Here is a 25,608-nt window from a genome sequence, read left to right as displayed (position 1 = left end):
GTATTGCTAAGCCAGGATATCAAGGGCCACCTCATTTTAATTTTGTAATTCAATGCCAAGTTGATTATAATAAACTGCCCCTGTCTTCCTTATTTTTCACGCTTCTTACAAGACCTGCTTCTTTGTTTGTAGTTCCCACAGGTATTTTTCAGAAATTAGATTTGATTAAGGCAATTTATTACCTCCAGCGCGTTTGAGGCCAGCCGCAGCTTCATAAGGACAAAATTTATCAAGCGTCCAAAGTATTCTGCATACACAATGTGCTTTGAAATGTTGATGTATGAGAATATTATGCAGAAAAGCATTACTGATAAAATGTGGGCTACGCTGGTACACGTCCCACTCCATGGGTGCACCAGTGGGCAGTCAAATGCACATATATAAAATCATACTGGTTAAAACCAAATATGCTTCAGTTTAACAAAAATAATATCTTAAGCTTAAAGATTTACTTGCATATTTTTACCTGCACTTTGTTGTTAGATTTAATAATTAATTTCTTATTATATTCACAGTTGGATGGCGCGCAGTTACCGTAACGTTTTGAGAGTTGCACAAATTTTCCAACATCCACAAGCCATGCACACAATGACAAATTGCGGCACCTTTGGCGTGATATTATTGGGGTATTCATCTGTGTCACATTGTGCATTTAACATAATGTTGTAATGAGGTTTAACTGTGGGTAGGGAGCAAATATATTAATATCTAAATTCATTAAAGTGGAGCCGTGTAGCAGAATACACAGCAGTGGAGGAGAGTGGAGTTCTCAGTACTTATGGCTGTAAATGGTTTGCCCTGTAGGCTCTGCTCAGCAACATTAAGAATAGATTACCTGTCAGGAATATGTATGGCGTATTCAAATAAGCACCGCACACATTTTAAAAAACTTGATATGATTTGATTCCACGTAGGCCACTTTTTAGGGTCTCCAAATGAGCTGTAATTCTTTTTTAGCCTCATGGTTATTTTTACTTTTTTTCCCTTCCATTGCCTTTCTTGGGTCTCTTAATTTATTTATTTTCCTTTTAGAGAAATTAAGTGTTATGCCCGAGGTGAGTCATTCATCATTGGGAAAGGGGCTCACTTAATGATGGCATTACCAATTTCGTTTTTTATTCCTTCTGTAATATTTCACTGATTTATTTATGTTTACTATGTACTACAGTGAAATGTAGGTTATTATGTAAAGGCCAAGACCAAATCGTTTCAGATGTTGAGGTTTGTGGTTTGTGGATGGTAAGGAGAATTTGAAAAACTTTAGTTGAACAAAGATAAATGAAATGCTGCAGTCTGCAAAAAGAAAACACATATGCCCATACTTTCCTGTTACTAGGGTCCACATAAATTGACTTGCACATTTTCACATCATGTTTTCTTTTCAGAAATGGAATGTTATGGAAGTTTGTTTGGAATTATATATAAAGGAATAGTTCACCCAAAAAGTATGTCATCATTTACTCACCTTCTGTCATTCCAAGCCTGTATAAGTTTCTATCTTACAGTGTGTTGGACACACAAGAAGATATTTTGAAGAATTTTGAAGAACCAAACAGTTGTTGGTCCCTATTGACTTCCATAGTAGAGAAATAAATACTGTGGAAGTCAATGGGGACCAAAAGCTGTTTGTTTACCAGCATTCTTCAGAATATCTTCTTTTATGTTCAGCATAAGAAATAAATATCTTCGAAATAAAAACAGATGGGGGGGGAGTTCATTTTCATTTTTGGGTTAACCATCCCTTTACGTACAGTACCTCCTGGGGTCCTGGTTGAGAATAGAACTGATAGTGGTCTCCTCTTTTTATACTTAGGTCTAACCTGTGACCATTGTAACTATGGCTTCAAATTCCTCAATCGCACAGATCCCGATGGCTGCATTCCCTGTGGCTGCGACCCACGGGGTTCTCTATACCAATTCTGTAATCCTTTCACCGGCCAGTGCGAGTGCAAAGATGGGGTACAAGGCTTCTTCTGTGACACATGCATCCCTCACTTCTACAGTCTGAACTGTAGTGGAGTCTGCCTGCCCTGCAACTGCAGTCCAAACGGATCCGTTTCTGGTACCTCCTGTGCTGCCAACGCCACGCATGAATGTCAACCATGTCACTGTGACCACATGGGCACTGTGCCTGCAACCGTGTGCGACCCTGTTAGTGGTCAATGAGTCTGCCTGCCCACGCGCTACGGCAGAGACTGTGGAACCTGTAAACCAGGTTGGTGCTTTCAGTCTGATTTGTATATCTTACTATGTGTGTATTTACAAGGTAGATGGTGTATTTTCTAAGCTCATTATACTGTGTTGGCAATGCTAGTGAGGTCATTGCTTTTGTTGTTTACCGTGATTTCTAGCCATTGCGCATCGCATTTGAAGTATCTGCGTAAACATCTTTTGAATTACAAAGCACTCTCTTCTTTTTCTTAACTAATGACTCCCTCGCATTTTGTTCTTGGCTCTGCAAGCTGCTGCATTGTTTTGCTATTCCTTTTTCCCTAGATTATGCCTGGGAATTGAGTGTGTTTGGCAGTCACTTTGGCCGATGGCGTTTAGCTAGCATAGCTACAGGCCATTCCTCATGTACCCTCAATCAACCCCCTCATTGGCTGTTTGGCCAGCGCTGGCCTCATGACTCAAGTGCTCTTCAGGGGGTGGAAATGTTTGCACTTCCCTTATTCTTTGCAGCATAGTAAGTGCTAGAAATGCACTGCCAGGGGCTCAAGGGTCAGTGTGGCTAGACCAGCTGTACCAGTTGGTCCCTTTGTCTTCGTAATGAAGATTAACCCTCAGTGTTTACTGTAAAACCAAACTTGCACATTTGCACATCAAGCACAGTCTTTCAATTCCAAAAAGCTACTTCTCCTTTAGAGTACTTAGAATAGCTTGGAATAGTCTAAAGAATAACTTAGAATAGTTTAGACCAGTTTAAAGACCACATGATTTAAATTTGAAATTCTGTGCATATTAGTCTGTGTAGTCTTCTACTGTATAGGGTAGTGTATTTTAAAAATTAATGAATGAATAAATGTTGTTATATATATTCTATATGAATTAAATTAATAGTTTTTTAAGAATGTTTTTTTTTTTATTATTAATTTAAAATCTAGCTATGATCAAGTTGTTTACTACAGTAGGTGCTGTTTAGGGTATACAAGACTCTGCAATCACTCTTAAACATTTTTTTATTGGACTGTACTGTTTTTAACATAAATAGACAACTATTTTATATAGAGATATGTTTAACTGGTGTATTTAAAAAGTATCACCTGAATGTGTTTTAGATTTTTTTTTTTGTCTAGTGTTAACCTTAAATGGCTTGTATGGCTTCTTGATAATCAGATGACTTTTGTTATTTATTCTGCTTTTGCCATTGGTTCTGACATGGCGTTCATAAAAAAAAAAACGTGATACATAAATACAGGACAAACCCTTCAATGAAGTGCTGCAGGGGTGAAATATTTTTGTAGGCCAATGCAGTAGTTGGCATTACCCTGGTTCCCTCAACAAAAAGTCAATAGGATTTTTCCATTGGCTTTTGGATTTTTGCTGAAAGTAACTGACCATTAAACGCTTATGATTCTTACATGCTTTGTTCATCAAGATGATCTTTACAAATTGACACAACATTTATGAATTTTAATGTCTAAGTACAATTACTAGAAGTAGAAAGCTAAAGTTAGGCTATAAATGAATTACACCACGGTGGCATGACTTCAACATAACTACCACTAAGCATCAAACAGCTCTTTTAAACTTTATTTAAAAACGACAAGTTGGAAAGTATGAGTTAAAGCCCCAACAACCTCTGTAGTTCCTGTGGGTATTACTGAAGTATTTTATGTTGTAGAATAAAATGTGAAAACATCTTAAGCTTCTGTTAACCCAAGACCTTATTTCAGGCATTATAACCAAAAACCCGTTGACTTCAGGAAAATAAAAGCAAAAAATTAAAACTTGTTTATGGGTTTTAGGACTCTTTATGTCCCACATACACTTCCTATTTCAACACAAATATAGAACAGAAATAGACATGCGCATTTGTAACTAAGTTGCAGTTTAGTACAGGTAGAATATATTAACTTTAAATGTAATCTTGTACTAACACTACCGTTAAAATTGTAATAATATATTTTATGTGTTTAATGTTAGTCAGCATCAAAATATGTGTACTTTAAAGCAAAACAAAGATGAATAAAACAATGCTTTAAAAAGTACTTTACAGTAAAACTTTTAATTTTATACATTACAAAGTGTATTTTTCAAGTGTGTGAAAGTATGAAAGTGTACTGTCCTTAGGTACACTTAAGTGGCCTTTTATTTCATTATTAATAGTAATTTTTTTTGTAAATATATTTTTAAGATCTGAAGTACACTACAAGTGTATATTCAGCACAGCTAAGCACATTTCTTTTTCAAAGTTAGCCATGATAGGTAAACAGTCAAACCAGTATGAAAATGCCCCCAAATTTTTTAAACTTGCATCTGGTCAAGGCTATTTTTTCTGCAGGGAAACCATGCTTCCCAACATCTACCAATGAGCCTATGCATATGATATGAGGACGCTAAGCTCGCACGATAACCAGACAAGGATGTACGGCCAGCCCTCCCCTAGCTTGTGCCCCTCAACACATGATGAATTAATGCAAGTGTACCTGCTGCTCACCAGAGCCTCTGCCGCCCATGCCGGCACATAAAGCATGTGTACGGAGAGTGGGACTGGCAGGAGTAAATTGAAAGCACAGGGAGCGGGGGGAGATCCATTTGGAGGAGGGTGGGGGACTGATGACTGTGTTTCTGCAGGCCCTCCCCTGGCTCCCCTCACGGAGCCACTCTGTCGTATTTCACCGGAGGGGAAGCAGCCTGTGATTGAAACATCTCAAACTCAGCGCCCCCTGTCTGATTGATGCGTGCAGAAGCCTGACGGAGCCCTTGAGATTCAACCCATACTTTATTCTTAAGAAGATATAGACGGAAAGTGGACCAGGACAATCTTAAAGGAACATTTCACTCAAAAATGAATACCTACTTGACTTTTCTGTGAAGGCCAAAAGGAGATTATAGACAGAATATCTGAGCAGGTGTTTTTCTCACAATAGGGACAGTTCACCCAAACATGAAGTTTCTGTTATCATTTCTTCACCCTCATATTGTTCCAAAACGGTATGACTATCTTCTGTAGAACTATGGAACTGCTGAAAAGAATTTGTCCATGCAATGAAAGTCAGTGGGGTTCAAAATAACATTGGACCCCACTGACTTTCATTTTAATATATCTCTTTGTGTTCCCATAGAGGAAAGGAATTGATAGCACTTAATTGTTTTAAATAAATAAAATTTTACAATTATAGTTAATATATTTTAAAAGTATTCAATTACAAATTCATCATTAAAAGTGTGAAATCACAAATACATGACATACACAAAAGTGTATATTTCAAGACAATAAAAATAATTTTGAAGTTACATACTAAGATGTACTTACTGTAAGTCATATTTAGGTTGGTCAAAAAACTTTTAAGTTTTTGTCAACTAATTGCAAATATTTAAACTAAAATACATTTTCTTTTATATGTAAATAACATGAAATTAAGTGTTCATAAACATTACATTCAGTTCACATTTAAGTATAATCCTTAAAAGTATGTTATTTCTGTAATAATTCTTTTTAAAGCTATGCTAAAGTCCTTATTTTCCCTGTAAGGCCCACTCTTGTAATATTACAACATCAGTTTTAGCTTGATAATAATAAAGCTGCTCATATTTTTTTATTATTTTTTTTCTAAGAAGATTTTCACAACTAATTGGTCCTTTTCTTCAACCTTGCATTGCTATTAGATGCTAGATTTTAAAAATAGGCCAATTTACCTGGCCATAAACTCACAACCTGCAAACTTCCCATGAAGCACATAATCTTGTTTTACTGGACTGGATAAATCTACATTCAAGTAAGTAAGTAATATATATATATATATATATATATATATATATATATATATATATATATATATATATATATATATATATATATAAAATTTCTGTGATTATTAATATGTGTAGATCATGTTAGATATTAGGGTATTGTTGAATGCATTGATTATTTTAGATTTTTAGCTTTTTATGTCAGTGTTGGAATTTTGCCACGTGTGTTAAGGGTTAGTAAAATTTGCCTGTGCACCTTATACATTAGATGAATGAATTGTGCTTCTCATCTGTTCCATATAAAAAATACTATTAGAAACATACTGTTGTTGATCATTCACAAGATTTAAATGTCTTTTTTGTTACCATTTAGATATTCAATCAAGATTTGTATTATTATTTTTGTTATTATTATTATTAATGGATAAGTGAATAAATTATTTCTTCAGTAATTTGAAAGTATTCATGTATCAATATTTTAAACTAACTGTATCTTATCATTTATAAAGTGTATTTAACTGGTCCTTTGCTTGTTTGCCCAAATATCTGCTTGCTGCATGAGAGATAGGCGATAATGTTTTTGAATGTGGGGGTTATAGGTGCTATTAGCATGATAAGTAAAGGGCACATTAAGCTATCAGACAGTATTTTGTGAATTCTGTGGAATGTGTAAATTCTTTAAAATGTGTAAGTATGTTTGGGATCACTTTTTTTACTGATACTTTTAGCCTGGAAAATAATCATTGATTTTTTCCATTTCAGAATGTCACCAGCCAAGAAAAGACCGTCTCATCATATGTGTATGATTTCATTGATGCTGTCCACAATGGAAACAGTGACTTTGAGATGGACTGTGAAACAAGAGAAGAAGGTTTCAAGTCAAGTCATGAAGAATATTTTAAAGCTTTCATTCAGTTCATCAGGTTTTGTAAATATAATCAATATAAACATTTTTTTTTTTATAATAAATCTTTATTTTTTCATAAAAATATTATGTAATTTATCATTATTGTGTGATTATTAGTGTGTATACATATATAGACTATTGTAATGGGGTTACAGAAGCATTTCACCATGCAAATGAACCTTTAGATGTTCTCTACATTTATTCAGACAGTGAGTAAAATCACTGAAATTCTGCTACCCAAAGAGCCCAATGTTTCAATATTACAAAATTTTGCAAATGTAAAAACACATTTATTTCTGTATTAGAGGCCTCATACAACAACGTTTAAAAGGTGAAAGAAATTTTTCACCGTTTTTCGTTTTTCTTCTATATTTGGGTCTTCTAGGGCTAAGGGAGTTGTTTTTTAAAGATTTATTTTACTTTTTTTTTTTTCATTTTTTTTTTTTCATGATGTAAGCAAGAAAAGAAGTAAATGAGAGCTCACAATAAAATATGTGTAATGAGTCTGTGTTTTTTCACATCATGCAGGTTTCTTCCTGCCTGAGGAGGGGCTCAGCGAGTGTGAAGTGTGTGAATGTCACTCGGTCGGAGCAGTGGGGCAGGTGTGTGTGTGCTCGGAGGTTTGTGTGTGTGCCAGGATCTCTTCTTTGGCTTTAATCCAAGTGTTGGCAGGTCAGTGCCATGGTCCAACACCTTTATCTCGGTCATGTTCGAGAAAGACGTTTTCATTTATTACCATGCAGCAAGATATATCTTCAAGTAAAAAAGAACAGTGTAAATCACCGTCGAAAATGACTCCAGACCTCCCTCCCGTCACTGAGACTAAGCACTAGTGAATAAAGCCCATTTAGAAAATCATGCACATCACTTTTCATAGCGATTTGAGCCAGTTAGCTGCTTACTGGCCCACGGGTTCAGACAGAGCCAGCAAAGGTCAAATTAGCCATTAAAGTCTCCCGCCTCTAAACGAGGCTGCATTTTAATACTCTCTGCATAGTTGATTTGTTGGATACATCAATTAGGTTGTAAATACATCATATGTTAGCTGTCTTAATGATATACTCCAAAGCAGCTCCCCAGCTTGAACATATGGCCTAAGTTGGGGATGGAAAACTTGGCATTCTCGAGAGTCAGTGGATTGGAAAATGATTTTTCTTCTCTTTTTTTTTTTCCGTTTCCTACACACGGCAGATTTTCTTTTGATGATTTTTGTATTTAAGTCTTAGTTTGGTTGAAGTCTCATTGAATGACCTTCCTGAAGGCTTGCAGGAGATATTTAACTGCTCCAGCCACGCTGGGTGAATAAAAGGAACAGTGGGGGGACATCGTCAACGCTTCCCATATCAACCATCGTTTACCTTTTAAGCGTTTTCCCCCCCTCACAATAAAAAATATGATTTTGGGATGCACAGTAGGCAGGGAGAACATTAATTGTTGGCTGGTGAGATGCAAATAGCATGAGCGCGTGTTTTCGATGCATCAACAACAGGGCTACCGGACATCACAAATTGTTAATCCATACAAGTCGTGACAGATCACTGCATACGCAATCCATCCAGCTGCACTCGTTCGCCCGGTAAGGATGAAAAATGAACTATTTAAACTGATTAGAGGGGAAGCTTGAACTGCATCAGGAGATTCTACACAATAAAGATTTCTTTATATAAATATTATAAACTCATTTGTCCGCCCTGGAATCAATAAGACGATGCATCTTATTTTGTTTTCTTATATTTGGGTCGTTCGCTGCAGACCACCTAATAGAGGTAGTTAAAAACCCACAATATGGTTAGGGAAGATTAGCCATCACAGCGAATGACAGGCATAGGCTACATAGAAAGTGGTGCTTGGCTAATCATTTAACCTTGGCGGGGAAAAGCAAGTTTTATTTTACAGAAGTGTAGGTCATATCTGCTCACTGTTTTTTCCCGTTGCTAGTCAAACTTGCTTAATTCCTTGACTGCAAACTTTCCAGCTCTATTTGCAACACCTGTTTCAGATAAACATCGAGGCGCAATCTGGAGTCATTTACTTTGATAGCTGCAAGCTATTGGTGTTTTTCAAATATGGCGAATGTAAGCATGTGGAACTTAGCAATATTGGTACTGATCACAGGATTTGATACCTCAATTGGCTTCGTTTTTGCATGACAAAGAGGAAAAAAAGTTCACTGTCTCCTTCCGAGGAGTCAAGGTCGAACCACATTGGGAAACGGGTGGCTTAGCCCAAAACGCCCCTGTAGTTGACAGAACAAATTTTCAGCTCATTAAGAGTCTGTGGCTTTTATCAGCTGCTTTCGAGGGTGTCAGGCGCTTGGCCCCCACATCACCCACTGCAGGCCCCTCAGGGCCTTTCCTCCTCCATCCCCTACACCCCTCTCAGAAGTGTCACTGACAGGTGCATCTGTGAATGCCTCCATTTAGTCAAAGTGCCCCCCCACCTCAACAGTAACACACCCACTAACACGCACACATTCACTTTTTGCAACTCTTCATCTCAGCTAGTCGGAGAGAGACTCACAGTTTTTTGTAAACAGAGCTGGAGTTGTTACTCTTGGTTAATTACCTGATTTCATGTCCTCTATAGACATGGACAATGTCACAAGAAGTGATACTGTTTTTTTTATCTTATGAAAATGGGTTTTGTGTCTCTTGTGATCTCCATGTGTCTAGGTGTGAGCCGTGTGGATGTGATCCTGTCGGGGGATTTGATGGCACGTGCCACCCCCAGACAGGGCACTGTATGTGCAAGCCTTATGTGACTGGAGATAATGTGACATCTGTGTGGAGAGAGCCAATCACATGGATCCAAACAACTACCTGGGCTGCAGTAAAGGTCTGAATCAATACATACTTTAAATATGAATTAATAGCAGTGGTATTATATATTTTGAATTAGCTTTTCTTTTTATTACAGCATTTAAGATTTAATTTAAATTTAATTTTAAGTATTATTTTTATTATTTCTTTTTTTTTTTTTTATTCTTTAAAATATTTTTCTTTTTTAGTACTTCAGTAATAGTAATGTTATTACTTAAACCTACATTTATTTTATTTAACTTATTTGCCAAGGCAACATTAGTTATTTTATTTCGTTTTATTTTTTAAATATCTTTTTTATAGTTTTTTAGTTAACAATAACAACACTGATGAATAAAAAATAAAATATTTATCTATGTGAATATAAGGATAATGATACATGAGCAATACAAATACATTTAAAAGACATTGAACTATTCTTCATTGATATTTTTCAACATTAAATAACATACAGATAACATTTAACATATACATATAACATTTATTTCTAATCAACATTATCCTATGATATCAAAATTTGGCATTCATGAAAGGCTATCAGCTAATAAAAGCAAAAGCCCTTTGATATATTCCAGCCTAAAGTTTTAGTAGGAAATATTTTAACATATATAAAAAAAAATCAAACCATATACATATGGTGGACAACCAAAATGAGTAATACCGCCGCGCGTACCGCCGCCGCAGGGCCGCGGCGTTAACTTCAAGTCAGTCGCGTGTTAAAATCCTTCGCGAAACTACCACCAGGTGGCGCAAAGGGACGGATTGCGAACTGAATGTAATTGTAAAATGAGATAAAAGGAGGAGGTAAAAACAACAATAACATTATGATATACATTGTAGCATCTTTAAAAAAACATTTAAAAAATGTACAGTGAGTTAATTTCAAAAATGTAGGATAGTCTTAGGCTACAGTCTACTCGTCAAAAATTAAAAGAAGACCTTTACACAAAGGATATGCTTGCTATTGTTATTAAACAGTCATTAAATGTAAGGCCTATATATACGGATAAAAAGCTAAATGTTTTCATTTCGGTTCATTCTTGGTTTAAAAAAAAAAAATCCTTCAGGTTCCATTTGCAGATAGAAATGAGAATGGTCCAGCATTTAGCAATAATTATGATTCATTCTGTTATTATTCTTGATTTTTCAAACTGCTAACACTTTGCATTTTTGAATTATGCCTTTACTGTGTGACCAAAAAATTTTGTATTTTCTGTTTCAGCTGTTTGATCGCGCTGGTGCCTCGCGCGCACATTCATTGGAAACAGTAGCCGTTCACCGTGCCATTCGGCTTCGCGCGAGCAGCGGTCCCACTTTGGCATATTTTTGTTAATTATGATTTTAAATTTTTTCCCCGTCGATACTGAAACACGCGTGAACTACAAAGCCTATTTTTCCTAATGAATAATAGTTAAGCTTGAAATAGGCAACATCACGAATATGGAAACGTTTGGATTTCTCCCGAATGAGAGCCCAACCTTACCTTTATGGTTCGCTTTATATTATTATTCATTTTTTTGTTTTTTTTTGTTTATAGCTAAGCCTATATTATTATATACTGCAATTTTATTTATCCATTAGAATTATATATTTGTAATTATTGTTCTGTTCTGATAAATTTGTTAAATTTAAAGGATTTGTTGTTAAGTGAAGAGAACTAAAAATATCCTGTTGGCACATTATAACATTATTAGGCCAGCCGTTATTATTTCTGAATGTAATAAAATGCAACTTATACATGACTTATATATTCTTATATATATACTTATATATTTTTTCCTCTCACAAACTTAATTTATTTTTTAGCCTGTTTTAAAAAATAAATAAATAAATAAATAAATAAAATAACATGCAGCAAACGAAAATAGGTGATTAATCGGTTAAAATTTGTTACTGTGGGGTAATTATAATTATTATATACTTAGGAACAGAGTCTGGGCCTAATCTAGGCTATCCAGGTTTTTTTTTATTTTTTTTTTAATTTTCATTGCATCTGAAAATGACTTTGTGCAGCACATTCACGCTCAACCTGCCTCGCGCGTTGGCTCAGCTGTGGACGATTTAAAAATGTTTGAAATAAAGGTTGCTGTCCCATTTTATACAGGAATTGTTCATTAAAAAAAAAAAATCGAATTATATTGTTAGTTCTAATTATATTGTTAACACAAGTTAATTTAGGATATTTAACATGCACTGTGACATTTTACCCTTTTTAACTTATAAACTCCTTGAGATTTTAAAGTCAGTTTAATAGTATTGAGATTCAAGTTTTTAAAAAAGGTTTTAAATGCTTAAATTATTTCTATGAATTAATAATATGTTATCAGGTTTTAATTGCTTAAATTATTTCTATGAATTAATAATATGTTATCATGTTTATTCTTGTAGAAAATAAGTGTTTATTCTTTAAGAAAATAAGGGAAAAAATAAGGGACGATCCAAATATTATTCATATTTGTTTTGCTTCACCTATTTATGTAAGCTACAATTATTCTAAAAAAACAAAAACAAAAAACAAACAAAAAAAAACAAAAAAAACATAATGTAATTAAAAGTGCCATCGGCTTTGGTGAATTTTATGATTATAGAATTGTGACTTTAAAGGTTAGTGATTTAGGAGGTGAAAATACTGTGAAATTACAAATGTTATGGGATTTTAAAGCATAACAACTGAAGGGCTATGAAACGTTAGCCCAGTGGTTCTCAACCCTTTTTTTCCAACGGGCCGCACTATGGTGCAAGTGCAAGTCTCGCGGCCGCACGCATATCATTTACATATTACGTTATCAATACAAACCAACCTGATTTATAATATTATAGCCTAAATATTATGATATTTAATCGATTACATTCATTGAAATAAATTAATAATTCTACTCCCCATAAATAAAACACCTGATGCTGTCGGGAGCTGACCAATTTTGTGAAATTTGGCTCGAAAGGAGTAACAGCACAATGAAGTTGCGATTGTAAGTTGCAGTCTGTAAGACGCGCACGGGAGCATGACTTGACGCGCGACATTGCAGAAAATGTGCTTTCACAAATGTAGCCTATGTTGATCCAAATATGGAAAGCACTTTCGAATTTAATAATATGAGGTTCTCTCCAGAGATGTTTTGCCACATTTCTGCAATTAAGGATGATTGCTGCGTAGTATGGGTGTTTCTATTTGCCTGAACTTCTTCAAGTGAGTTACGGCGCAAACCGAAAATCCAGCACTCTCCCTCACATGATACTGTGACTATTCTTGTTTGTATGTGTTCATTTGCTGGCATTTCCACACTTCTTTTTACTCCCTTAAAAACAAATTTGTCAATTCTGATGCTCAATTTTACCGAACTAATGGCTGTTGATGACTATTTTGAATTGAATTCTGCCAAAGTGCGCGCTTGTATGTGTTCATAAAAATGCGGAAGTAGGTCTGCTCATGTCTGAAAATAATATATGAAAAACAAAATAATTTTACATATAAACATTAGGCTATAGCTTATATTTTTTTAGTACATTTTTAAATTAATGTAAAAACTAAAATGAATTGTAAAACTGAAAGTTATTTTTTTTTTAATTGTGTTCAGCATGGTGGGCCGCATTTGAATTCGTGACGGGCCGCGGGTTGAGAACCGCTGCGTTAGCCAATAAAGCATTTTTTTAAACAATGGCACTTAAAGTTTTGAACTAAAATATTATTTCAACCATATAGCCTGTGAATAAACAAAATGCATACTTTTCAATGAAAGAACACTGAGAGTTTGCTTCTGGTGTTTGGATTTGTACTTCAATAATGAGCTCCAAGTTTAGGAATAGCCAAACACGGTTTTTTTTTTTTTTTCTCTCTCTCTCTCTCTCTCTCTCTCTCTCTCTCTCTCTCTCTCTCTCTCTCTCTTTAACTCTCTATTTAATTAACACAGCATTAACTTACAATGAAATACATCTTCCTTCAGGTAGACTGAATGTTTTTCTGTCTTGCTAAATGTTGGGCTCATGATCAGTAAGTTGTATTCGCTCAAACTGATTTAGTTAAATCAAAATTTGCGGACTTTGAAGCTGGGCGCAGTTAGCGCGAGTCACGCGCGCTGTGAAGCGGGAGCAGCTGTCGGAGGACTCCGCTTGGTCTTAAAGCCTTCCGCAAACGCTACGTTCACAAATAACAATGATTTTCGTAAAATAATGATTAATTATCAATTGATAATTTGTTATTATTATGGTCTTGTGAAAACAATAATATGGGCTGCGGGAAAATAATGAATAAAAAGAGTAAGGCTGCTGTGAGTGCAGGCATGTTTCAAAACACAGTAACATGAGAACACACCGTTCCTCACAGCCAAAAAACAGACCGAATTCAGTTCAGCTGGAGGGGGTTGGGGTAGTTATGTATAGCTTGTGGGGGTCGAGATAAAGGTGTGAATCTCTTGGTCTTTCATATGGACAGTGTCTTATGAGGGTATCAAACTTGCAGAACAGGTTTAGATAGGACTCGTCATTTTGGTTTTAGGGCAACTTTGAAGAAAGGTTTTGATCCACTTCAAATGTTGACTAATGTATAGCAATATAGTTTATTAGTTATTAGTTATTTATTAACTTCAGAGGAAGTTGCCTTAACTCAATAAAATAGCCTAAATAAATAAATTCGCAAACGACATCCAGACCAGTCCAGACATCAGTATGATCCGTCTTTGATGTTTTATAGGCTTTTTTAGATTTGGGAATACACATGCGTTACAGACATGACAAAAAAAAAAACTTTTTGGAGACATTATTATTAATATTAATTAATTTTTTTTTTTTTTTTTTTTTAGCCTATTTACAATGCACAAACCAGAAGCAACAATATCTGCAGAGAAGGGTTGGCCATTCTCAAAAAATACAATATTAATTTTATTTAAATTTTTGTTTTTGTGTTTCAGAGGAAAAATCAGTGTTAAGGCATCTCTCCATTACAGACCGTTCTGAAAGAAGAATTCATGCAAACGCGTATAAAATGCTTTAAAAACTTTAACAGAGATGTCTAGAGGCTATTTAATAGGCGGCCTCCCATGTAAGATTTTTCTAGTTACTAGTCGTTCATTTGTCATTATTCAACTAATCGCAGGATTATATTACATTTACATATATAATCCATAATGAGCCTTAATATATTTCGCGCTCAAGCACATGCATTAAGTTTGCCCCAAAGCACAGGCAGAAGTAGCCCAATAATTGTAAAAAAAAGGAGACATTTTAATTATTTATTAATAAACAAATGTTTTCTTGTCGGCTGCAAGATGAAATTCACAGTGCTGCCTCTCTCCACATGAACGCGCCTTTAAATAGATATACAACCTTCACAGATTACACAATGCTTTCGTTCTGAATTGATTCGTTTAAAAGACATTTCAAGCTTTCTGTAGATATATTTCTCATGTATGTGAGACACCACAATTTTAAGTTAATTCATTATCAGGAAAAAATTCAAAGTGATCTAGAGGGCGCCTCCCTGTCCTGCATGCGCATTAATAATTTTCGCACAAACACTTAAATATGAATAGTTATTCACATTTTGCATATGCATTACAACGTAAATTATTTTTTACATGCAATTATCCAAAATAAAACCAAACAAGATTTGTAGTGAAGATAAAACAAATAAGAATAAATGCTGCGCATGCACTCAGCATCACTCGCGCCGCGCAAATCTTGCACGCAGACATTTTACACACCTGCATTTAAATGCGGCTGCAATTTTTTTTTTTTTTACTTAAATTCTATGTAAGCAAGTAACGGCGGCTCCCTTTAAAATCACTGAAGTTGTCTATTAATGAAGCTCTTTTTTTTTTTTTTTTACATCATTTGCAGTTTGGTGATTATAATGAGAGAACTTGAGTTTAATCGTGAGGACGTTTTATTAATCCGTCCATTCTTTAGAATTTCAATGATTTAGCTAAATCGTGCAGGTTTAATTTATTCGTTTCTTGTTTTAATCAGGCCTAAATAATGGGAACGAAATTATACAGTGCCTCACGTTTTACTAAAAGAAAATAATTTATAAAAACAAGCAACAATTTCTTACAGACAAATATATTTTCCCAAGAAGTTGTCTGTCAAAAATAAAGGACAGTTAACGAATAACAAAAATGCATGTTGTTTTATTAAAGGAATTTTAAAAATATTAATTAAAATATAGGCCTAATATATGAGAATATTGACATTTTGCATATAAATCCATGTAGCCTAGCTCACTAAAATAGGCTACCACTTTTAATGCTCTGATGCAAAGTAAACCACAGTTTCTTTTGAATAATATAACACATAATTCATATTATATAAATAATACTGCACACCTATTAAATTTGTCAAATCTAAAATATGGTGTAATATTGTGTAGCTTAGAGAAAATATAAGCACAGGCTCAGGCACAGGCTTGACATTTATCCTGCTTGAATTCGTTCTAAGAAATGCACATAACTTCATAATTACCAAACTTTCATCTGTGAATATTAAATATTTTTAACTATAGTGTTTTTTCTTTCATTTTCCCTGACTGCAGCCGTCAAATGTAACACATCAGAGAGGCAAAACTGACGTCTATTTGCGAAAATGTGCTTTGATGCGCTTGTTTGAAAACTTGTGATTAAAGCGCCACTCAGCGGTCAAAAGCTGCAAATGCACTTTGCAGACGCCGCGGCGGCGGTACGAGCGGCGGTAGAAGTGACGTTTTGGATGTCTACCTACTGTAATTTTAAGGAGCTTTATTTGAACTAAAGTCCCTGCTTTAGTAGTTAAATTTTAAAATCCTTTGGCTCAACACTCAGTTTGGCTCAAAAACAGGAAAATGCCTCTTATAGCTCACATCACAGAGCTTTTTTATTGTAGTGACTGTAATTTAAATGCAGATTTCCCCAATATAGTCAAATTTGCTTTGTAAGTTTAATGCAAGAGAGGCATATATAAGGTCAGAACTCCCTGCCGTCACTCAATTGCTGTGGTATTTACGTTGGACTATGGAATTTATTTACATACTTTATTCAAAATACTTGCCCAGGAGCTGACACTCAAATTTAATCATGTTTGCATCCTTATGTTTTAGCTGAACATTTCTATTTAATATAGATATATATCTCTCTCATGATCTTATGCCATTCCTGGGTTCAGTGCATATCTACATTATAAACATTCAGCATGTATACTGTAAGGTGACCTGTTTATGGGTCTGTATGTGTTTAGAGCATACAGCACTTAACCTTACGGAGACTCTTAAAGCCCTAATGTGTCCCTCCATACAGTGTTTTTATTAAGTTAGCATTTTTACATGTAACAAATGATTGTTGCTCTAGTATATTCATAGTCCATTTTCCCTGTTAGCTAGCGGCTTTAGTTCTGTTTCACAATGCAGATTTATCACCAGTATGTATCAGCTTTCACTCTCCCACTCCTGTTCAGATCCCCAGCAGCAGCCTTCTCCCCTCGGCCGGGTTCTGAACTCCACGGCTATAGAGCTGAGCAGGAGATGGAGAGCAATGAACTGATGTACACAGTGCTTCCAGACTCAGAGATCATCCACATCAGCCACAGCCAGCACCCATTCAGTTAGTGTCAAATGTCTTTGTCTGAGTATATAAAATATGATTGTGTTCTGGAATTAAATGATAATTAAACCCTATGTCCTAAACAATTGTTACACAATAATATTGAAAGATTTCAATTATACCATAGAAAAGATCCCTGCAGACACTCATGACTGTGTTGATTTGACCTTTTTATGACAAGGCAAGATTAGTTCAAATTGCAAAATGTTGTGTGGTGCGACTCCCCAAAACATTAATGATATTTGTAAAAAAAAAAAAAAAAAAAAAAAAAAAATTAAGAAAATATATTTTTTTAAATATTAAAAAAATATATATGACTAAAATGTGTACACTCCCATTTAAAGTGTGGGGGAAATAAAAAATTAACTGTTTGAAAGTTTTTTTTGTAATTTTTTTTTTTTTTTTTAACTATACAACAATAAACATGAATACAAAGAGCACATATCTAAGAACATGGCACATGTGCATTATTTTTTTTTTTTTTTTTTTTAATTACTCATATACACTACTGTAAAATGAATACCTTTATTCAGTAAGGATGCATTCAATTCAGAAGTGATTGTAAAGACATTTATAATATTACAGAAAATTTTTATTACTAATAATTGCTTCTTGTTTGAAATATTCATCAAAGAATCCTGAAAAAAAATCACACTTTCCACAAAATATTAAGCAGCAACATTTTTCAACATTAAAAATAAAAATAAATTTTTCTTGAGCATCAAACCAGCATATTGCTCTGAGAATAAATTAGCTACATTTTAAAACATTAAAATAGAAAACAGATATTTTAAATTGTAATAATATTTCACAATATTACTGTTTTTACTGTATTTTTTTATCAAATACATGCAGCTTTGGTGAGCATTAGAGACTTTTTTTTAAACCTTTCTGACCCCCAACTTTTAAACATTATTGTTAATTAATTGAGAATTAACAAATTGTCATCAGTACCACAATTTGTTTGACAGCTTCTTTGTTCTCTTTCTCATGCAGAAACTATGCATTACACAGATGCAGATTTGTCTCCTTACACGGCATACTCTTACCAGCTCATCACCAGTAATATCCGTGCTAACACCAGCAGTGCCGCGGTCAGCTTACGCACTCTGTCTGCTGTACCTGAGCAAGAAGAACTCCAATTAACCCTTGTGGGTCGAGCCAAGCCCACCAGTGCCTCCTTTAACTGGACGGAGCCTTTGAACACCACAGGTTCAGTGGACAGCTTTACCCTGAGTTCGATACATGATCTAACCGGAGAAGAGAGAATCTACTACACAGGACTTCAAACAGAGGCTACCGCTGAGGAGCTGCAACACTTTACTCGATACAACTTTGGTCTGCATGCTTGCACTAATGGAGACTGCACTCGCAACAAGAGTCTGATCATACTTATCGCTCAGATACCTCCTCAGCAGCAGCCTACACCCACAATCACAACCTTAGGGTCCTCTCAACTCAAAGTGGACTGGGAACCTCCAGTGTTACCTAATGGTATTGACACACTTAGAGCATTTCTCACTGTTTTAGAGAGGGGCACTTTGAAAAATAGAGAGCCCACATGCATATGTGCAGCGATTCTTGACTTGAAGGGGGAATAAATATTCAGTTAACACCTAATTTATGTTTTATTTTATTTGCCTTTTTTACATTTTTTTTTTTTTTTTTTCATTTTAATTAAATCATTTTAAGTCATCCTGCGGCTCCCTTGTTTGATGAGGCCCCCAGTGGGCCCCAGCCTCCTGGATGAGAACCACTGTCATATACAAACCGTTTTAAATATTCATAGGGTACATGTTATGTTCTTGTTGTTAAAATTATCACTACCCTGGATTTTTACATATTTTTGTGGTATTTTTCCACTCATTTCGTATCTGTTTTTGTCTTCCACCAGACCTAATATGCTGAAAGAAATTAAATAATTTAAAATAATCAGCTTTTGACTTCCTAACCCCACACTGAAGAAGTACTAGATGTTAAACTTGTTGAAAGTAACGTTGTCTTTTTCATTTAAATATTCAGATCAGTCCCCAAATTTCTCTCTCCTGTTTTATTTATAGGGAGTAGTAATATTGTTAGACATGATTTCATTTAACAGTAATTCTTAAATGCATACGGCAGAGCTGAATTGCTCTTCCACTCTGCCGTAGCTTCCTTTTTAGCCATCTCCAGCTACATCATTACAATAATGAGAAATACTATTATAGAGATGCCATTTGATCTCAGCCGGGATGAAAATTAATTCCTTACGAATTTTAATCTACAACCAAGAGTCTTGATTAAGGCTCAGCCCATGCTTCATTTCGCAATATAAACTGATGGGGCTGCGCGCCGCAAAGAAACATTTCACATTTGAAACAGTTGATTGCTGCATACAATTATGTATTGTGCCTCGCGCCATTCAAAGCGTCGCAAAATAGCCCTCTGTATATCAATGACTTTTAATGCCAGTTATCATGCTTTTTGCCAAATTAGCTCATTAACACGGACCATTATAAAGTGCCCTTAGAGGATTCTCTCAATGAATTTCCTCTCCGTTTAATTGTGCCTATCTGATTCTCTCTGTCTGCCTCTCTTTTCTACATAATTTCATGCAGCAGCTGTAATTGTGTATTGTCAATGGCCAGTTTTACATCTCAATATCATCTGCTTCTGTCTGAGGCTTAATAAGGGATTGTGGAAGAAGGTACTGGCCTATGTATGTTTCATGCATCTCTTTCTTTCTCTCTCCAGGTATAATTAACAGGTATGAGCTTTTTATACAGCTGCTGAATGAGTCGTAGAGAAATGCCACCAGTTACGGTCCAGAGCGAAGGGTTTTCCTCAGTAGTGGCTGGCTGAACCCACGGCCATCAATGAGTTCGGCCAGTGAGAACTTTGTGCTATCAATGTGGTGATTATAAGTATAAAATTATATGAAACTGTGTATTAAGTTTTGTTTGGAGATGGCTCTTTTCATTTTGTTTTATATCCGAAGAGATTATGAAACAAATTATCTTGAATAACACTCAAAACAGTTTGAAATAAACAAGTATTGCATTTCATAGGCCACAAACACGGCTCCATTCCGCAGAGAAAATCCCGCGTCTTCTGTATTTATTTAGATGGGAGCCCTGGAGAATTGATTTTGAGGAGATGCTTATTAAGCAGAGAAAGAATCGGTGGCTAGTGTTACAGCATAGAATGACAGTTCCTGAAAAACGGAAACTGGGAATTAGCATAAACATGTGAGGGATTGTTTATGTGGGATACATTTTCACCACAAGTGCTTCACAGGAAGGAGCCCGTCCAGGCTTTCTATTTTATTTCAAAAGAAGACAGCTGAAGTTCCATGTAGTGTTTCTGTCAACTTCCTCTCTATATTTTGACACTTGGAGGGAGGTGTACTTTACTTTTTTTATTTTTTGCCATGTTTTTGTTTGACGAGATGCACTTGAGTTTGTGGATTTCCTTGTCAAAGGTTGTGTTAAGAGGATAACCCAACAGCTGTTTGAAATAAGTAAGGTTTAAACAGTGTAGAGTGGAATCAGTTTGCCAGTATTAACAAATAAAAATGCTTCCCAAATGGAAAAAATGAATACAATTTTGTCAGTGTTTTTATTTGTTTGTTTGTTTATTATTTTCCACATATATATCTATTTTTTTTACCCTATCCAACAATTATTATTATTTATTTAATTATTTGTTTGTTTGTTACGTCTTGTTATGCTTAAAATGCTAAAAAAACTAAAGAAACTTAATTGCCGTATTCTCTGCAAACATGTAAACAGACAAATAAAAAACATACATTTTCATCTCAAGTACATTCAGTTGCTGGATAGCAAGACAAAAATGCTGATGAAGAAACGGTTTTATTGTTTTGATGAATTATTTGTGCTGCTCTACAGTGCCAGAGTACATGCCCTCTCCTCGTGTGTCCCCAGTGTCCTCGTCCTCACTCAGAGTGAGCTGAGAGATGCCACAGGACAAAGACGTCAGGGGCGAAGTGACTGAGTATAGAGTCAACCTTCACCAAGAACAAATGTCCAACCCATATGCTCCACCTATAGTAACACAGGTATCCATTTCAGCACATTCAACTTTTTTTATATATTTATAAAAGGGCCACTGCCAGAATATTCTGATGTGTTGGCACACAGCTTTGAAGCTTCTGTGGCTATATTGTCTTGTACTTTGCTTCATCCATCACACAGAACACTTCCTATTGCTCCAGTTTTTCAATTTTTTTTCTCCTTTCATTGATATGTGTTGCTGTAGTGATAAAGTAAGCTGCAAGTTTCCATTGAAATGAAAAAAGGCATTTTTTTTATCCCCAGTAACCTTCATTTCTGTCCAGTTTTATATTTCCATAGCTTGTGCCTTGTGTCCCTGTATGCATGTGGCGTGGGCTGAACTGTCCACAAAGGTCTCCTCTATTACTCATGTGAATCTTTGTGTTTTTTTGTCTTCGTTCGGGTAGCAAACCTTTAAAGGTTAAAGGAGTGCCGTCTTCCACATGTTAGTCTGTATTTAAAGCACTGTTTTCCATATAAGGATCACCTTTCCTGTCTTCGTAGAAAATGTTTCAAGGATGTTTTTTGAGATTTCTTTTCCTGAACAATCCTCTTTTTAATTAGATTTCATTATCTTAGATCTTAATTAGTTTGATAAGTGTATGTTAGCATTGATGATGTTTTCAATCAGTAACCTGCAGATATGAACTTTTTTAATAAATATGTCAGGTCAGGCAGGTATTGAAAGCTCTGAAGGTGTGATCTTTGTGTTGCGTGTCTACATGTGTAGGCTACCTCTTATGAGCGGTTGTAAGAACTCCCATTGACATTATAAAGCTGAGCAATCTGAGGAAATAATCAAACATGCTTTCCTAGTTTGTTCCTCTCTTTACCTTGAAAAATTGGGAAAAACGATTTATTTAGCAAATTGTTGTTTCAAATTGGTTGTTATTGTTCATTCTTATAATTCAATTTCTGTGAAAAGGTTCAAACAATATATTCACCAATTCATGTACATCACCACTCAAAAGTACGGCCAAATGTACTTTTATTTTTAATAGATGGTTAAACTGTAAATAAATGCTATGAAAATGCTAAAGTCAGATTCTGTAAAAGTGTAAATGGATTTAGTGTCACATTATATGTGATTCTACTATAAAATATTGTCAAATGTATAGTTTTTTGGAGGTGAAACTATGAACTACGATGTAATTTATGGTGTAAAACAGTGAAAGGACATTACCTGAACTCTCTGCTTAATGCATCACATATGATTATATTTTGTATAAACAAAAATTTGTTATCAGTAATGTATGTTAAGGTGTTTATTTCAAATTTGTAGTCCTTTGGTTCATGTTCATTGTATAAAATATCACAGCATCGCAGTCACAGTGTTTTATGGTGAATTTTTTGGCAAACAAAGCTGCCTGTTGTGTGTGTGTGTGTGTGTGTGTGTGTGTGTGTGTGTGTGTGTGTGTGTGTGTGTGTGTGTGTGTGTGTGTGTGTGTGTGTGTGTTTTAACCGAGCAGCAACCTCCCGCTCTCTCTCATGAAGCCAACAAGGAAGTGACTAAAACTGTAATTCATCGACTGGCCGCTTGAGGCTGGCTGCAAAAGGGAGTCAATCCCATAGACTTCCCATGTTAAAATGCCCAACTTTACAGCAGAAAAAAAAAACATGTTTACAGCCTGGTTCAAAAAATGATTTTTGTCTATATAGCTAATTTTGCCCTACCCCCTGTGAGGGGGGTGAATTTTTTATAACACATCCGTTTGGGTTGTATTTTTTATTAAACATCCGTTTAAATTATAATAAGCCTTAATGTTTTGCAGGTTTATTGCCACTGCTAACACTGCCGTCGTGCTAGGTGGGCATGGCTTCAGCAACCAACTCCTGCCTTTTGCCCATTTTTGATTATCCGGGAGTGACGCGCGGTGACACGCTGCCATAATGGCGACGGCTGCCTCCACCCACTTTGTGCTTCAAATACACTCTTCAGAAATCTGCGGGTGACGTCACGGACACTACGTCCATGTTTTTATACAGTCTATAGTTTTGGCCTTAAATTTAATAGATTTTTTTACAGGGCAGGTTTTATTACTGTCTTTTAGTGTTACTGACTATATTTTCATAAAGGTTAGCGTAATTGTAGTTGTCTTGTTATTAGGAATAACAGTTTTAGCTACTTCACTTTTGTTGTACTGTATGTTCAGCTGAGAAAAGACAGAAAATGGGGAGAAGGACACAAATGATGTGAACTTAATTTAAACTTGCAGTGTCCATGTGAGCACCATGGTTTAAATGATAACAAATAGACCTTGGCTTTTTTGTGTTGTATTTTAGTGTGTATTTTTTTGATTGTGATTGTTGTTCTGTATGTTTTATTGTTTTTGTTTATTTATATTTGTTTTGAACTGTAGTTGTTTTAGACGGCGGGAGGACTGAAGGCCTATGAGGAGTACAGTTTTACAGTTACTGTGTGCAACAGACAGGGATGCGTTTGCAGTCCACCTGCGTCAGGCCACACTCGGCCCTCTGGTTAGTACCATTCCTAGAATCTACATCCAGTGTACCTTACTAACAGCCTTTGATGTTGTGTTTAAAATTTTCTCAATCTTTGCTGCGGATTCGCTTCATTCTCATTTACGTCGTTTACCGACTGATTTAAAAATCTCTTTCAGCATTGCTGTATCATCCCTGATATAAGAACCGATCCAAACTATAAGAACCAATCCCAACTGTTCTAGTTTTAAAAATTCACGGTTTATAACGGAGTACACACACAGTATACGTTTGTGGGCACTCAACATCCAATTACATGTGAGCGGTCTGATATATGTTGTCGTTGAAAGGAGAAAAACCTGAACAGGTGTTAATTCTTATGTTAATATTAATGAAGTGCCTTTAATGGAAAGTGTCTGTCATTGCTCATAGTCAGTTTGTTGAATAGGTCTCCCTCCGTGAAGACCGGGCCAGACCACCTTTAATTGTGTACGTAAACCCATCGGTGAACTGGAGCACATATGGTCTGCCCTGCTCTCAATTGAGAAAGGAAGTCTTTTATCTCAAAGGAATACAAACTAAAGCTATTTTAGATTCACTCTCAGGTTATCTCTATTATTTTCATACTTTAAAATGGATGAATTTTGAATAGTCAAACAGTCAGAGGAAGGGAGGTTCGTTCCTTGCGCAATTTCTGAAAGTGTGTCATCAAGAACACCATTTTATTTTTTATCAGGCTTTTCTGCTGTCTCTCTCTTTCTCTCTCTCTCTCTCTCACTCTTTTTTTCCCTCTCTCACTCTTGCTGCCAGCTTTTGTATAGTAACTATATACTAGGGATTGAACAACTTCTGATTTTTTAAAGTAGACTTTTATGTGATGAAAGTCGACTAGTCCCTGATGACGTCATTAATAAACAAATAAGCCTGAACCTGAAGCTGAGACTTGAACACCTTCTGCACAGATGGCATATGACACAGCGCTGCCCACATGGCTAGTGCTCCTATAACAGCTCATTTTTATCAGTTCTTTTGTCTTTGGGTCGTTATATTTCTCACAGATTTCTGCTCGTTCTAAATCAGATACAGATAAAGTAGCACAATGAAGATTACATTTATATGAATGCATTAGTGAGAGAGCGATTTTGTGTGTGAATGAATTCTACCTGGCAGCGTCTCTCTACTAGTAGTGAAGCTGTGGGATTTAATAAAGAAATATATGCTAGAACTTTTCAGTTTCTAAGCTACTTTTTTGAGAAATCACAGAACAGTGCTGACAATGCATTTCCGCACTGAATGATTCTATTTGCTCACGATCTGTGCGTCCCAAACCGAAGTGCGCGGACTCCGAAGTGCGTATTTGAAGTGCGATTGTGTCACAGCAGCACGACAAAGCCTGTCCCAAACTCAAGTGCATGGACTCCAAAGTGTGTATTTGAAGTGCAATTGCGTCACAGTGACGCGACGAACGCTGTCCCAATCTGAAGTGCATGGACTCCGAAGTGCGTATTTGTGAATACTTCATAGCGGTGTGACAAAGGCTTTCACAAACTGAAGTGAGTGGACTCAGAAGTGTGTATGTGAAGTGTGATTGCATCACAGTGGCATGATGAAGTCTGTCCCAAACTGAAGTGCATGGACTCCAAATTTTGTATTTGAAGTGTGAATGCATCACAGCAGTGCGACGAAGGCTGTCCCAAACTCAAGTGCGTGGACTCCAAAGTGCGTATTTGAAGTGTGATTGCGTCACAGCATCACAACGTAAGCTGTCCCAATTCAGGATGCACCCTCCGAAGACTGCATTCCAAAGCCGGTTGCATCACCGTGGCACAACGTCGGCTGTAGTAATTCAAAAGTAACTTCAAATGCACCCTCCGTTTCCCAGGAAAATGAAGTGTACATCTGATGGACAA

The 25,608-nt window shown here is 35.7% G+C and overlaps 1 protein-coding gene across 1 annotated transcript in view; it reads left to right on the top strand.

The window, feature by feature from the left end:
• ush2a (Usher syndrome 2A (autosomal recessive, mild)) overlaps positions 1 to 25,608 on the top strand; it is a 205,714-nt gene that overhangs the window by 36,591 nt on the left and 143,515 nt on the right. The window contains 11 exon segments of the mRNA XM_042743112.1: positions 1,814 to 2,215; positions 7,352 to 7,435; positions 7,438 to 7,495; positions 9,496 to 9,590; positions 9,593 to 9,658; positions 17,059 to 17,124; positions 17,127 to 17,204; positions 18,201 to 18,698; positions 19,938 to 20,083; positions 21,100 to 21,299; positions 23,628 to 23,734. Of these exon segments, the coding sequence (XP_042599046.1) occupies positions 1,814 to 2,215; positions 7,352 to 7,435; positions 7,438 to 7,495; positions 9,496 to 9,590; positions 9,593 to 9,658; positions 17,059 to 17,124; positions 17,127 to 17,204; positions 18,201 to 18,698; positions 19,938 to 20,083; positions 21,100 to 21,299; positions 23,628 to 23,734 (1,800 nt within the window).

This window comes from Cyprinus carpio, chromosome B17, assembly GCF_018340385.1.
Source record: "Cyprinus carpio isolate SPL01 chromosome B17, ASM1834038v1, whole genome shotgun sequence".
Taxonomy (NCBI): Eukaryota; Metazoa; Chordata; class Actinopteri; order Cypriniformes; family Cyprinidae; genus Cyprinus; species Cyprinus carpio.
This window is presented reverse-complemented; position numbering and strand designations above follow the sequence as displayed.